At 33.2% G+C, this 15,901-nt stretch overlaps 1 protein-coding gene and 1 long non-coding RNA gene across 12 annotated transcripts in view; one reads left to right on the top strand and one right to left on the bottom strand.

Moving 5' to 3' along the window:
* LOC144578074 (uncharacterized) overlaps positions 1–2,698 on the top strand; it is a 44,036-nt gene extending 41,338 nt beyond the window's left edge. The window contains exon 2 of the long non-coding RNA XR_013523159.1: positions 1,115–2,698. This is a non-coding gene — a long non-coding RNA (uncharacterized LOC144578074). The remainder of the gene's footprint in view (positions 1–1,114) is intronic.
* Positions 1–15,901, bottom strand: part of SESN3 (sestrin 3) — a 68,847-nt gene that overhangs the window by 12,403 nt on the left and 40,543 nt on the right. For 8 of the 11 annotated variants that reach the window (XM_078339913.1, XM_078339914.1, XM_078339915.1 and 5 more), the window contains 6 exons: positions 15,362–15,427; positions 13,150–13,347; positions 11,539–11,721; positions 6,788–7,024; positions 5,981–6,155; positions 641–759 (listed from right to left, as the gene is read on the bottom strand). In XM_078339913.1, coding sequence (XP_078196039.1) covers positions 641–759; positions 5,981–6,155; positions 6,788–7,024; positions 11,539–11,721; positions 13,150–13,347; positions 15,362–15,427 — 978 coding nt within the window. Of the gene's footprint in view, positions 1–640; positions 760–5,980; positions 6,156–6,787; positions 7,025–11,538; positions 11,722–13,149; positions 13,348–13,579; positions 13,724–15,361; positions 15,428–15,901 lie in introns of all 11 variants that reach the window. The other 3 variants (XM_078339919.1, XM_078339918.1, XM_078339917.1) reach the window with 1 other exon arrangement.

Below are 15,901 nucleotides of genomic sequence, written 5' to 3'. Positions count from 1 at the left end.
GTGTCAGGATGTTTCTTCATAGGGTACGGAATTTGCCATATTAGTAATGAACTCTGGTCGCCTCCTATAGTCAGGTACTATGCACGTTATGCCCTTATCTGAAGGGCCCCAGGAAATCTTGAAATATACCTATATGAACAAATATACCTATGTGAACAAACCTACCCAGTGACATGGACAGTTAGCAGATCATCTAAAATAACCAAGAAGGAGTCTGTCATAATTCAATCATATACCCTCTTAGGAGTCATATCACTGTGGTGACTATTTCCTAGGGGTGAAGATTAGAGTAGCCCTTAAGCCCATGACTACTAGTGTATGATTTTATTCCAAGAAAAAGTGATGTCACTTGTTTTCCTCCTTCTTCCCCTCCAAAAAATGGTATAAACATTATGCAAATACCATGTAATAAAAGCAGTAACTGAATAAAGCAGACTGTTTCCTTTTGTCTTCTTAGGAAGAAAAATATTGAAATAATTATCCATGTATTGGGACCTCCAATTAGAGTAGGCTGAAACTAGGTGAAATAAAAAGATTTCTAGATCCTATCAAAAATTCTTTAGATGCCAATTTTTTACATTTCAACACCTGACAGTTAAAATGACAGTATTTTCTTCTCTGAATTAAAGACAAATTATACCTGAGCTCGGAATGTTGGCAAATGCTCTTCTCCTCGTCTGGCAAAGTCTTCATACCCAAAACCAGGGTCTTCAATATATCGAGAGACATCAGATGTTATAATCATGTCATCTTCAAACTCTAAGGACAATAATAAACAATCAAGTGTTAAGGATAATGTACATGGTTAAGACAATAAAACGGAACTCCATTTTCTTCCACTTGTTAGCTTTTCCATGGATTTCTAAAGTGAAAACATTGACTTCTTGACTTAAATTTATATAAAATATATACTGCTAAATTTTTAAATATAATTGCATTACCAAATACTGTGGCAATCTTACCATGTGACTAGTTTTCCAGGTAAACTGACTAAACTGAAATATCTAAACACTTAGATCAATATGCTAGTTTTACTAATTTAGAAATGGAAGATAGCATAGGCCTGTGAATATAAAGCTTAACCATTTTTTTGTTTTGTTTTTAACCTCTCCAGGGGATGAAGTGGGATGAGAGGAAGGAGAAGAGATGAAGGTGAAAGACCACTCTGAGTCTAAGGGTAAACTCTGTTAAAATTACATGGTATTTTATCTTAATGCCTTCACAGTAAAACTTAGTTCAGTATAGTTTATTTTTAGCTTACAAAGAAGGACATAGGGAGAAGGATCAGGAAGGACACTCAATGGGGAGGAGAGCATACTTTTGGATGCCATTATCATTATCTTAATTCACTTGAGAGCTAAATAGGGGAGGCTCAGTTTGTGAATATTTAGTTTTATGCCTGAGATATATGTACTTTTCCATGCATATGAAAACAAAAAGTACACAACATATGGACTAATCAGCCTATGATTAGAATACTACCAATGTGGCATTCAAGAAGATAGCAAGGTAATAATAATATTTTCAGAAAACTGATTTCTGCATACTTGATGACATTAACAATTTACCACTGAAAAACTTTAAATGTCCAATGTATATTAATTTATGTAAAAATAGTTCTATCTCACTTTTTATTTTAGGTTGGTTTGTCTTTATAATTACTTTTTTTCTGATTTTAACCATTAAAAGGGAATGAACAAGCTTCATTTACTAGCTTCAAGTCTAGAAAATGAATATGTATTTCTAAAACTAAAAAACTAGCTCTTTCCCTGAAAGAAATAATATTTTCATTATAAGTATTTTAGTATTAAATGTCACATTTCATAAATAATAAATAGTAAAACAGTATTATGGTATAATAAAAAACACTATAATTCTTAACTGGGAAAACTTTGAGAGTCTTAAACAACAAATGTAATTATGTTAATTCTTCCAAAAGAAAGACCTAGTAGTAATACTTCATTATCTTTAATCTTTGCTATTGTATGAAAATCCGAACAATAAGTATTCTTTTCTCACAAGTTTTCAGCTGTCTTTAGGTCACTGCTGTGGACTTAACTGGGTGCTTGATAATCACAGCAGGAAAGACGTGAGTACTCTGGCTACCCAATTTTGGATAAATCTTATTAAAGTTCTTACCAAACTTCTTTATTACAAATAAAGAAAAGAGACTGGCGTTTATTGAGTACTTATGATATACCAAGTACTATACTACACACTTAGTATCTGTTTTTGTTTCATTACTACAGAAAGAAATATCCATTTAATAAATAATTAACTGCAACTTACTAATACCATTGTCAGTACTGTAACTGTGTCAATAAGAAATACAATGTGTAGATGTGTAAGATGATGTCAAAAATGCCTCAACATTAAATGCTTAAATTGATCTGAAGCTTTTAAGTGATTTTTCAGTCAGTCCTGTGAAGAGAATTTTCAGGCTTATCCCCGGCCCAATCCCATAACCACTTTATTTTCTCCTTGTGCTCCAGCACTCTACTCAGGTCAACAGAAACACTTTTAAAATGGCATTTTCAATGCATTATTTCTTAACATTTACAAACCAGCTTATACTTTCCTTAATTCAGTTCATTACATAATAATAGAACTGAAGCAAAAATTATAAAATGTAGTAGCAATCACTGAGGCTGCTATGAAAAGGAGTTTTATAGGTTGCAAAGTAAAATCAAATCAAAAACAGTAAATAATAACTAAACTCTATGAACAGTGTCTTTCTAGAAGTGGTTTTTCCTTTGACACTGCACAACCAAGTGGTTTTATTTGGCAAATATTCATACTGGAGTTGACTACTACATAGTTGGTTCTTTAGTTTTTGTTTTGCTCATATACATTTTCCAAGTAAGTAGTCAGCCAAATAAGAGAAATGATCCTAGGAAAAATCACTATGCACCAATTTTTAATTTAGGAGTCAATTAACACCTGTTTCCTAGACAATTTTTATTCACAGAAAGAAAATGTACAAAGGTTCTTCAATCCACAAATACTTTTTTTCTTAAATTTATCTTAAGAAGTTAAAATTAGCACTCTGATTATTAAACCTAAAACTCTAGTTTTAATTCTATCTAAACAAATATTTCAAAGCCTGTACTCAAAAGAAATAGTATTTTGTTCATTATCTGCATTATTCTGCCCTTAAGAAGTAGTTACTGACATAATACAGGAAAATTCTGTTGCAGTAATGGAATGCCTAACTGGAAAAACAAAAAAAACAGTAAAAGCTCTTTGACCAAGCTACAGAATATAACCCCTGTAGAATACTTTAAACATTTATTTTCTTCAAAAGACTTGAAAAACTATTCTTAGAATCCTTACAGAGAATCTGGAATACTTTATAAATAACACTGGTCAAACCAAGATTTTTTTTATACAAAAAAAAAAAACCCTTTTTATTTCTATTTTAAAACATGGTAAGTCTATACAAATGACTCAACTAGCTGTTGTACTGAGTCTTTTTTCTATATTTTCTTTGTGCAGCCAGCAAATTTGGTACTAACTGATTAAGAGTGAAATATATATATATATATATATATATATACTGTGTGTGTGTGTGTGTGTGTGTGTGTGTGTGTCTGTGAGGGTGTATATGTATGTATAATGACATTATTTCCTTGAAATAGCCTCTCCTATTAAAATTATAATTTTTGGCTAAGGTCCAAGACTTGCTAATCAAAATTCACTTTTGAAGGCAGTAGTCTGCTTAAAGTTTTAAGAAGATAGAGACTGAAATCTAAAATTTATTTTTAATATTTCAAAAGACCTACGATAAATAAAACATTGATATTTTTCAAGTTTTAGTGATCTTAATGAAGCTCATAGAAATTAATTTCTGAAAACACACAGATATTACTAACTTTGATAAAAATGTTTACATTTTTAAACATTTGTTTACCTAGAAGGTTCATCATAGATTATTTTCCTTCACCCTCACCTGTTCTCTCTAGCTGATTTTTATAATCAACTTTTAATTTCTGTTCCCAGTTATATGCTGATAGCTTTTAAAACTCTACCTTGAATGTGAAGCCCTCTCCTGATTTCCTATCTCTTCTACCCTTTGTATTCCAAGAGTGGTTTGCATACTAGCAGCACTGGTATTACTTACAGGCTTGATAGAAATGTGGCCTCTCAGGCCCTACCCTAGACTGATTCAACTTCTGCATCTCAGCAAGATTCCCCAAGTGACTCATATGAACACTGAAGTTTGAGAAGCACTGTGCAAGACATTTCCAGACTGGCTGTTTTATAGACATCTCTACTTGAAATGTCCAAAATATAGTAGGTTACATATTTCTTAAGGTTAGCAAGATCCTTATGGTAGGGCCTCTACCTACCTAACCAGATTTCTCTTTACACTACCTGTTTGATGATGTACATCCTAATAGCAAAGAACCACTTGTTCTTGGACCCAGCATCCTGTTTTCTTACTATTGTACTTTTGCTCGGGCCTGGATGCTGTTTACCATGTCCTCCTGTGCCCCTCAGCCATTACCTGACTCCCCACACTCAACTGTATTAACACTTACCTTAGAGCCAAGGACTCCAGGCATTCTTCCTCTAGGTTCCTCTTCTGCCTACACCCTTTGCCTATCAAGACTGGATCCAGTGCCCTCTTCTAGGCTCTTACATCTTTCATATTCTGCTATGTGTTGCAATTATTATTATTATTTGCTACTAGAATGAGAGTGCCCTGAGGGGGCATTTAGCCTTAAAACCTTGGTACCTAACACCATGCTGAAACTATATGGGATATTCAATAAGTGTTTGCAGAGTGAATATTAAAGCAATAACCAAAACACTAAGTTTCTTTGTTTGCAATTTCCTGCTGAATAGAGGCTGATTTTAGTGACAGTAATCTTCAATGGGTTAAATTAATTACAAGGATTAAAATGATTACTCAATTTGGTAGGTAACATTTTTCATAAAAAAGATCATCGGGAGAAATGATAGAAAGGGTTCTCGTTCTTTCTGGTAAAACTGGGAACTATTGATTAATGTTTTATGTTAAGTTATGGCTGAAACAATTCTCAAAATTTAAGAAATTGATGAGTTTTAGGCAGTAGTTTTGAAGACCTCTTTTAAATCAACAGAACTCTATTTTTTAAAAAACATGTTATGTGTGATCCCAGCTACTTGGGAGGCTGAGGCAAGAGAATTGCTTACACCCAGGAGGTGGAGGTTCCAGTGAGCCAAGATTGCGCCACTGAACTACAGTCTGGGCGACAAAGTGAGACTCCTTCTCAAATTAAAAAAAATGTAGATGGATTACTTTTAAAGGGTTTAAGCTTTGTATTGAGTCTGTGTTATTTTAATATCACTATGTGGTCTTCATTATCTTTCTTAGTTGTAATTGAAAAGTTCCTCCCTATTTCAGTCTCTTCGAGTGTTAGAAAACTGTTTTCAAGAATACAGCAAAGAATCTCAGCTTTTAACACAAAATGAATTCCTCCAAATTCAATCTAAGAAAATGACCTAAATGATACATTTTTATAGAATTCCAAAGAAATGTAAATGCAAGTACAGTGTAATTTTAGAACTAATCTGGAAAAGCAGCAGTGTGAGAATAATCTTCCCACACACACCCCACCCACAAAAGAAGGCAAAGATTTAAAAAAAAATTATCTATTGAAACAATATTTCACTTATCATTTAAAAAAATCACAAAAGTAGGAAAAATTAAATATGCCCATCTAACTTTATAAGCAACTTATCTACTTTAAATAACATTTTATCCAGGGTAGGGTATGAACTACAAAGCTGAAAGTTTCTCTCAACTCAATCTGAAATACATTCAAGGATGAACAACCCTGAGGGAAAGCAATAATGTGAGAGTAAGGTAGAAGAGGAGAACTAAATAAGAGGAAGATGGTGGCAGAATCATTTTTACATATCCATATGGAAAACATTGAAGTTGCTCTATTCAGCTTCTAAGAACAACTAAAAGGAAAAGAACACAAAAAGGTACCTGAATGAGGAAATGAATGGAAAGTATCTCCAGAGACCACAAAAAGACTTTCTTTCTTCTCCTTCTCAAAACGAGTGCTCATTTCTTCCTGTGACGCCTCTTCATCTTCCCTTTCTTCTTTAAGTCTTTTCATCCTTTCCATTAAGGCCTCTAGCTCACTTAGAGAATCAACAATCTGGAACCAAATAAGATAATGATGGGTGCTATTAATATTAAAAGTGTTCCAGTAAATGTGTCCACCTCCCAATGTCACCTAACTATGTGCAGTGGCACAGGCACAGTTATTAACTTTTTAAGTGAGTTTTTCACCAATTTCAAAGGGAATCATGACAGATTCCAACATTTTCAGAAGTATGAATTTTTTCAGTTATAAATATAAAATCTTATAAGTATATATGTATGTGTATATGAAATCTAGAATTCTAGGATTTGGTATGTATTAAATAGTATAGTTTAAAAATGAGACAGCACAATTTTTTAAATTTTTTGCTCTCAGAAGACATGTTTTCCATTGGTTGTTCCAGCATCTTATAAATACAAGTATATTGTTTTGTGATCTACTATCCAAAGGATCTAACATTAAAAGCATATGATCACTAGAAAGCATCACTGTTTAGTCTTTATGATTTGCAGTAATTTGTATTTGCTTTAAAAGTCTCTTTAAGATAAATCAGAAATTTTTACAGTAATAAATATGCAAAAATACTTTGTGTATAATATCTAATTGGAGAACAATTCTCTCTAGCTATTTTTAATATTAGAAATTTAAAGCAAAAATAGTAAAGAAAAATGGCTAAGAAAACTAACCCCAAAGTTGCTGCCTGAAAGGGATGCATTCTCTATGTTGTTGTCATTAGCAAGATCACAAACGCAGAAATTGTTGACTGATATTAGCCTGAATCCATTGGAGATTTCTGGATCTCTCTCTGGATTGATACCACTACCAAAAACAAAGCTTGCCAAAGCATGATAATGTGCCAGTAGGACCACAGCATGTACCAGTTCAGGCAAAGACCAATTATTTTCTCCAGTTTTGACAAGTTTCTGAAATGAGAAAGCAAATCAGAGCAAATATCAAAATTCTAGAATGCTACAAAGCAATTTCAATGAAAATCTACTAATTTTCATATATCCATTTATAGTAATACAACTTAAAACTCTCTTTAAAAAGTGTTTCACATGTTAAAGATATGATTTTGGCCAATGCTCCATTAAAAGTATCATGCCTAACAATACAATTATATCGTACCTTCTTCTAAATCTCTTATTATCCAATAGATCTTCTGCTTCCAAAGCATTTTTTATATATTATGCTATTTTAATGAAATACTTTCAGAGAATCAAAGAACGCTGAAGCTAGATAGGACTTTAAAGATTATTGAACAAAACCATTCACTTTAAGGTTTATTGGAAACTTCATCCCATAAAATCACGAAAAACCCCAATTCAGCAAGACAAATTTCAGTTATCCTCCAGCTATCTTCTAATAGAGAAAGACCCTGCAGCAGATGACAGAAAATGTAGACTACTACCTCACATTTGAATAAGAATTTTAAAAATTTCAAAGCACTTTTTCATATTCTGTATTTCACTTGACCTTACAGCTGAATGATGGGATCACAAATGAAACCATTAAAAACAGTAATTCCTCCACCCGCTTTGTCCAAGAGTGAATTCCACCAATTAAAGAATCCCTCAGGTATTCTTTCCCATTGGTGTTCATTTTCTCACCCTTTCTCTCACGGTGTGTGTGTGTGTGCGTGTGCATGTGTGTGTGTGCGTGCGTGTGCGTGTGTGCGTGTGTGTGTGTGTGGTGTGCGTCAGGGGGGAATCTCATCCCTCTCTTTTCCCCTCTTTCCATATCTAAAACTTTCATTTGGCTTACTGAATGGCTAAAACAAAATGGAACAAAAAAATAAAACTGCTTTCTTTTGCTTTACTCCCCATTATTTAACTTCACACACATATATAATTTAATATATTACCAAAAGCTCAGGGAAAAGAAAAGAAAATCAGTCAAATTCTATCACCCTATGGCGGGGGAGATAGGGAAAGATTTGTTAAAGAACAAAATTATGGCTAGATAGAAGGAATAAATTCAGGTGTTCTATACCACTGTAGGATGATTAATAGTTAACAGTAACATACAGTTTCAAATAGCTAGGAGGAGGATATTGAACATTCCCAATACAAAGAAATAATAATAAATTAGATGGTGGGTATCCTAATTAATCTGATCTCTATACATTACATATATCAAAATATCACTATGTACCTCATGGATATGTCAATTAATAAAAATTTAAAAAGAGACATTAAGACAAAAATATCATTACTGTAATCTGTAATAATGTAAATAAAGGTCATTATTTAATAACAAAAGAATATACACCAGAAAAATATACTTCCTTTACATCTCTATGCACCTAACTTTGTAGCCACAGAATATATTAAATGGTTTCAATACTGACTGAAAAAAATTCTACCACTCTTTTATGTATCTTCTTTTCTCTATTATAATTATACAGTTATAACCACATATATCTCTATTTTTCTGATTTTCAAATTTGACATTTTGACATGTTCATTTTTCATAAGGCCACACTGTCATTAATTTTTAAACAAGGCCTATACTATGTATCAATGGATGTACACAACTACTTCTCCTTTCCTGTAACATTATTCACATTCTAGTTTGTTTTATTTGCTTCTATAAATAGCATCTTCATGCTATAGTTTTGTTCTTATTTTAGAAACATTTCCTAATAGGATTTTTAGAACAAAGAGTATTAATATTTGTATGACTTCTGATAATACTGCCAAAGAGCTTTCCAAAAGGATTGGTAGGGTTTGCAATGCCTTCACCAATCTTTGCAGGATTATCATTAAAACTGAAAGGACAGCCAGCACTCATCATCTCTAATTTCTTGCCTCACATTCATTTCTGCTTTAAAAAATTCATTACAATCTGGTTTCTATTTCAAGCAAACTCCTGAAGCTACATTTACTAAGATTACACATGACCTCCCAAATGGTCAGATCTATTTCTTTTTAGTCCTTATTTTATTTGATCTCCACAGAATTTACACTGTTTACTTTCTCCCTTCTTGACATTAATCTCTCTTGACTTCAACAATTCCACATTTTGGGGAGGGAAGTATACTTTCTACCCTGAGATAGACCCTTCTCTATTGCTGTATTTCAATCCACAATCTTCCTTCCTTGTGTAAATATCTTTTTGGATGGGCCATTCATTCCTTCAAGCTGACCTTTGCTTATCTGTAAACAACCATCCAATTTTACTTTTAACTCACATTTTATCTTGAATTAAAGACCTGTATTTCCTTTAGTAACTAGACATCACTTTGTGGATGTTACTGCTTGTTGCTGTCAGCCTGTGTATGCTCATGTCATGAAGACGGACACCTTAGTCATTCTCTTGTCCTACCTATTTTCTCCATCCTCCTATCCTACTAGTCACCAAAGTCCTGCTTATTCTCATGCAGAATAATTACTGTAATCTTATCCTTCCTATATATCTCCCATGCCTTTAAAAAATAAATCACCTCTCAGGTATAGTACTGTGACTGGTCTCACTGCTTCTAGTCTGTACAATCTGTAATTTATCTTCTATATCACCTAATGTATTTATATTATAATGTGGCACAAAAACATTTAATGATTCTCAATTCTCTATCATATTGATCTCCATGGTCTTGTGATCAAATGTACTTCCAAAAATAACAATTGGGGGTGTCTAACCCTGGATATTATGTGTATTTATTTGTAAATTTATACACATAAAATATATTTTATATAGAATATTTCCTTATGTATACTATAACAACATAAAATACACAAATATAAAAATTTAGAATATACACAAATATTTTATAATATTTTGGAGAATTTTCTTGTGTATACCCTGAGTACCATAAGAACCCTGACGACCATAACTTTCTGAAATAAAATACAAATTCTTTACTACAGTATTCATTGGGTCATACAATATGATCTCAATTCTTCCCAGTTCCTGCCTTACATAAACATCCCTACACTTCAATAATCTGAAACTGTTGGCTATTCTTCCAATATACCATAACATTAAATACTCTATTCTTTCTCTGAAATGCCCTGCTCTACTTGGAAAACTCCCACTTGTTCAAGACCTAGCTCAAATGTTACCTCTTTCAGAAAAGAAACTTTCTGGTCCCATTCTCTTTGTTTATACATTCATACACCGTTGTGCAGTGATTATTGTCATTACCCTTTTCTTCTTCTTCTTCCCTAGACTACAAGCGAGTCCATGGGCAGGGTCTTTCTCTTTCCCCACCAAAGTATCTGGCACAGAGTAATTAAGATATGACATTAAAAATAATGATTAGGCTGGGTGTGGTGGCTCACGCTTGTAATCCCAACACTTTGGGAGGCCGAGGAGGGTGGATCACAAGGTCAGGAGTACAAGAGCAGCCTGGCCAAGATGGTGAAACCTCATCTCTACGAAAAATACAAAAAAAAATTAGCCAGGCACGGTGGTAGGTGCCTGTAATCCCAGCTGCTCAGGAGGCTGAGGCAAGAGAATCGCTTGAACCTGAAGGTTTGAGGTTGCGGTGAGCCGAGATTATGCCACTGCACTCCAGCCTGGGTGACAGAGTGAAACTCTGTCTCAAAATAAATAAGATTAATTCCTCTACCTAGATAACATATTATCAAATCAGAACATAAATCTAAAGACAGCATCTTGCTTCAGATTCCCAGGCAGATCATCAAATCTGAGAGCAGACAGACTGATAAACACTATGTTTGGTTGGAAGGGCAAATAACAAAATAGGCTAACGAGAACATAAAATAACCAGTCATTTCTATGCATTAGGAACAGAGATTTTAAGAAGTTTCTACTGATAATTTAAATGATAGCTCCCATCTATTGAATAATTACCATGTGCCAAGAATAGTGCTAAGCATACTGAATAATGACCTCATCCTATAGGGCTTTGATGGAAGCACCATCAGAAGTACAAGTGCTCTCAGTCAATCACGACAACTCTATTTCTCATCTAAGCTTGAGTTTTAAAAGGCATTTAAGCATTCACACACCAGCTGGCAAATTACTTTTTTATTTGCAAAATCACTTTTTGAGAATCTAAAATTTATGAAATGTTAGAACTATAAAAGAATTTAAAACTCATTTAATCTAGCTCCCTCATTCTGTAGAGGGGAGAACTGAAGCCAATAGAAGTTAATTTACTAAAAAGACACAAACTTGTAACAGAGTACAGACTAGATCCCAGGCATCCTATTATGCTAGTGTATTTTCTTTGTTCTACCTACTACTTAGAAACCAAATTTTCTCATAGCCATTCATCAAAGTACTTGTATAAGCTAATTCATGATTAAAGAGAAGTATTCATTTATGCTTAATTAAACCCACTGACTTTCTAAATTTATCTTTTCTACAATTATTAAGACACTTATTTATATTTCAAGCTCCTAATATACAAGTATTTAAAATTAAGTCCTAAGAAAATTCCTTTTTATTTCAAAGAAACACTCAGTACCTGAATGTGCTCTTTTGTGATCAGCCAAGGTCGGTGTGCTAGCAGCTTATTAATTTCATTAAGATTTTTCAGTCTTTGTGGCACATACTCCAAACCATTCAACCACTCAGCAATACCTCCAGTCTTTAAAAATTCATCCACATGCATGTTTATTAAGTAAGAACACTGATGTCTAGCTGCAGCCTAAAGCACAAAGAAAAGAATTTCATTGATAAAAGTATCACAGTAGTTTCATTCCACTATTTCTAAACAAATAATTCAGATGGAATTAATGATTTTTATAGCCAGTACCTCTTTTCTTATAGAATCCTTTTTCTAAAACGTCCATCATAATGATGTAATCGATTCAATACATGAAAATACTTGTATAAGCAAATAATTGTCACCTGAAGCCAATTATTTCCTTTCCTAGAAGTTGGTATAGATTAAGCCAGAGCCCACTTTCTAGCTATGAATAGGAAATACACTTCCTTTTCAATATGATAAATATATCTACTATATTCTACTTAAAACATAAAATCTCATTAACTTATATTCTAATAACTCAGGATTCATCCTAATTTGAGTACTTCTCTTATCCTTTTTAAGAGAAATGTGACTTCAGTCATATTTGCACACATCCTCCTACTCAGATGACATGGAAGCTCACTGACCCTTTTCTTCCTATGCAGCCAGAATCAGCCCTCAATCAACCTCTTTATTCCTCAGGGCTGCTTCTCAGTAAAACAGTACTATTTTATTCTTTCTATTCTCTGCATCTTATTTCGGTTGCATTTTGTGAGCATTCTAAGTCTGCTTTCAGCCTTACTGTCATCAAAACCTTAAGCTATAATTTTAGCTCAGTCAAGTTCATCATTCAATAAAACATGGAATGTTGGTTTTTGTTGTTGTAGTGTAAAACTTCAGTGAGACTATAAAAAAGACAACCAAATCAAATGTGGTCAAACTTAATGTGCTAACTCCTGGCTAGTTATGCCAGCCCTATCAGTCCAGTTTCTTCCCCAACTTTTCCAAATATAGAGCATTTGCATCATGTTCTTGTTCTTCTTTTTCTCCATTAAAGTCCAACACACAGAAAACTTTATAATTCTTCTCCCTGACCTCTACTGCCTGCTAATAACTAGTTAACCATTTTGTAATAAGAAATATACTTAGAAGTGTTATAATTCATTTCAAGAATTCTTCTCTCATTCAGATTCTCCATTAATGCTGACTGATAATTTCCTCTTATTTGGCCAAATTAGTGATATTCTTTATGTATAAAATTACTAAGAAAAAATGTCATGAACTTAGGTTTTTATAAAAACAAGGTATCAAGAAAAAAGACAAAACTCATGGGATGTTATTTTGCATGCTATAAGGGTCTTTAATTGTAAGAGATTAAATATGAAAAAGATTTTGTTGAAAATTAAATGAGAAACATTGAGTGCATTAAGTGGCTTAACATATTACAAATGTATCCAAGAAACTTGGTATCTAAAAGGCCATAGGCTTCTTCAATTCCTAAATTATACTTAGCTTTATACACACATGTGCACATACACATATTTTGGAAGGGAGAAAGAGTAAATGAGGAAGATATTATCTGAATACAGAAAAATAAGTACCTACCATTATTGCAATATAGTGCCTGTATGGTAGAGGAAGGGGACCATCCATGCGTAACATGTAAAACTGGCTCCGCAAGAAAGACTCCAGGTACTGAGTGTGTAAACTCATGACCTGGGTGATGTTGTCCAGACGACCAGATGTAGAGTATTCTTCCACAAGAAAGTTAGTACGTTCAACCACTGTGTTCGCTTGGACAACCTTATAACCAAACACAAAATAAAGTGGCTATTGAAACATAAACACACCCTTGGTTTACATAAATTATGCCACTATTGAAGCAAATGAATATTCACTTGATATTAACAGACACTGAAATTATGCAGTTGCTCATACTGGAAACAGAAATTTTAAAAAAAGCACCATTCATTTTTGGCTCTGGTACCACAATTTATTAAACAACAAATGTTAAATTATCAAACATTATACACACAGCTATGAAAGTGAAGAAAAGCTGCTTCCATCTGTTTTGCCAGATTTTTCAGGGCCCATTTGCCTGTCCATTGTTACACCAATGTGTGGTAAAGCACAAGCAGCAGCATCTGATTACGTACATTTACAATTTCATCTCATCAGCCTATGAAGATAAGCACATCATTTTTAGACATATATTTTCAGTCTAATCCTTTGATTGCTTTTGTGATTCAACATAAAAAGAGCTTTCTCAAGTCTTGTCAGGGACAAAGGAATATATGATAATTTGTAGAAAAGTGTTAATTGAAAAATTAATGAGGACACTTGAATACTGTTATTTTTATCTTGAGCCTAACAATATTAATTACTAAAAACAAGGCAAGTTATTAAAATGGACATTCTCCATCCTAGGAAATCAAAAGAGTTTTCTCAAAAATAGATTATTTATATATAGCTTCATACACAATGACAGTTTGGGCATCACACCAAGAACTGGCTCTGAAGGTGTTAAGAGCTTATTAGCACCTTGTAGAAAGATCTAATCCTGTGGGAGTTAATGGACATGAAATGAATAATTCTAGGTGTGGTTCATTGCTTATTTGTATTTCAGATTTAGAGGTCTTAGAGATAAGGAAACAGGTAAGAGATTTAATTCAAGCTCATGCACCTAATTAATAACAGAGCCTGGTCTAGAATCCAGATTGACTAAAGTTCACACTAATGATCTTTCCAAACATCCACACTGCTATTAAGAAACTGTTTACTCTTCAGAGCTGGCTTCACAGTCTTTTTTGAAAAATAAGTACAAATTATATAAAGGCACTATTGACTTAGGGAAATTTAATCCCAGAGGAAATATAATGTTTGAAAAGTATAAATTGTGAGGAAATGTTAATTATAACGGTATAATTCATTATGGAGCCAAGTATATTTTGATTTCCTCACTTCCCCACCATTTTGTCAAATACAGGGACTAAGACACTTAAAAATATAATGGGATCCAGATGAAAGACCTGAATATTTATTATGAATTATGAATAGAATATTTGTTATTTCTGTTTTGCTTTCCCCAGCAGAGGTTTCTTCTAACTGGATGCTTAAGATACATTAATAGATTCATATGATGCAATGGATCCTAAAAACCAGATTATCTTCAAATATATACTGTGAAAAATGACTGTGTTTCAGGATGTCTTTTTATATATTAGGCAGTTTAGAGCAGCCTCAAGCTATCTGAGAAAAATAAGCATAAGCAGGGCCATCTCTCCAGTGCATGATCCTCACCCAGATTAACTTTTGTTACTAAGCTCCCAAAATGTTAGTCACTTTGGATTTGCACTTAAGTGGTAAAGTCACTAAAAAAGTGATTTGATAATGAAAAAACTGTTGACTCTGACAATGATCTGGTATTATCTATTTCTACTAGTACCTTCTACCTTCTTTTTTTTTTTTTTTTTTTTTTTTTTTAGATGGAGTTTCGCTCCTGTTACCCAGGCTGGAGTGCAATGGCGCGATCTCGGCTCACCGCAACCTCCACCTCCTGGGTTCAGGCAATTCTCCTGCTCAGCCTCCTGAGTAGCTGGGATAGTCCCTTCTTTTAAGACAATGCTTGGCACATAATCAAGCACTCTATAAATATCTGTGAAGCTGAAAAGAAAATATCTCCATGGTTTTGTGATATGTGAATAAGAAACTCAAGAGCAAAATATATTCTTACTTCCATATTAAAAAGAGATATTCTTTGATATAATAAAATTATTTTTAAATCATATTTTGTATATTTTAAGACAGATAAACTTACTTCCTTCTCTGGAATAAAGGCACTTGGTCCTCTTGTCAAGGGTTGAGATACTCTGATTCTTTTATCCTATTTTTAAAAGAAAAGTTTTATCTATTAATGATGAATTTCTAAGAAATGTTAAATTTGTACACATTTATTGCTAAGGTACTAAAATAAATACAATAAATAAATAAATAAAATTATGTGTAACCAAAATAAGTGTAGGGCCTCAGATCAAAGAAAACCTATAGGGCCACTGTGTGGATGAGATAATGGGGCAAATGCCTACCATAGTGCTAAGTACAGCACAGCCTCAAAATGTCATATCCTTTAGTCACAGTCTATACTGTAGACTTTAAACCCATATTTGATATGCCTGAAAACCATTAACCTCCATAAAATTGTGTCTTATAGTAGTACTCTGTTAGACATCAATTTGAAAACTAAAGGTTAAATTCAAAGAGAATTACATAACAACAACTCTCCAAAACAATTACCTAACCTGTGTTTTTTTCCCTAAAAAAGCAATAAGTGTATCTAAAATGAAGTTTTGAAACTTTA

The sequence above is a fragment of the Callithrix jacchus genome, chromosome 10, assembly GCF_049354715.1.
Source record: "Callithrix jacchus isolate 240 chromosome 10, calJac240_pri, whole genome shotgun sequence".
In the NCBI taxonomy this organism is placed as follows: Eukaryota; Metazoa; Chordata; class Mammalia; order Primates; family Cebidae; genus Callithrix; species Callithrix jacchus.
The sequence above is the reverse complement of the archived record's forward strand: the minus strand, read 5'-3'. Positions and strand labels throughout refer to the sequence as shown.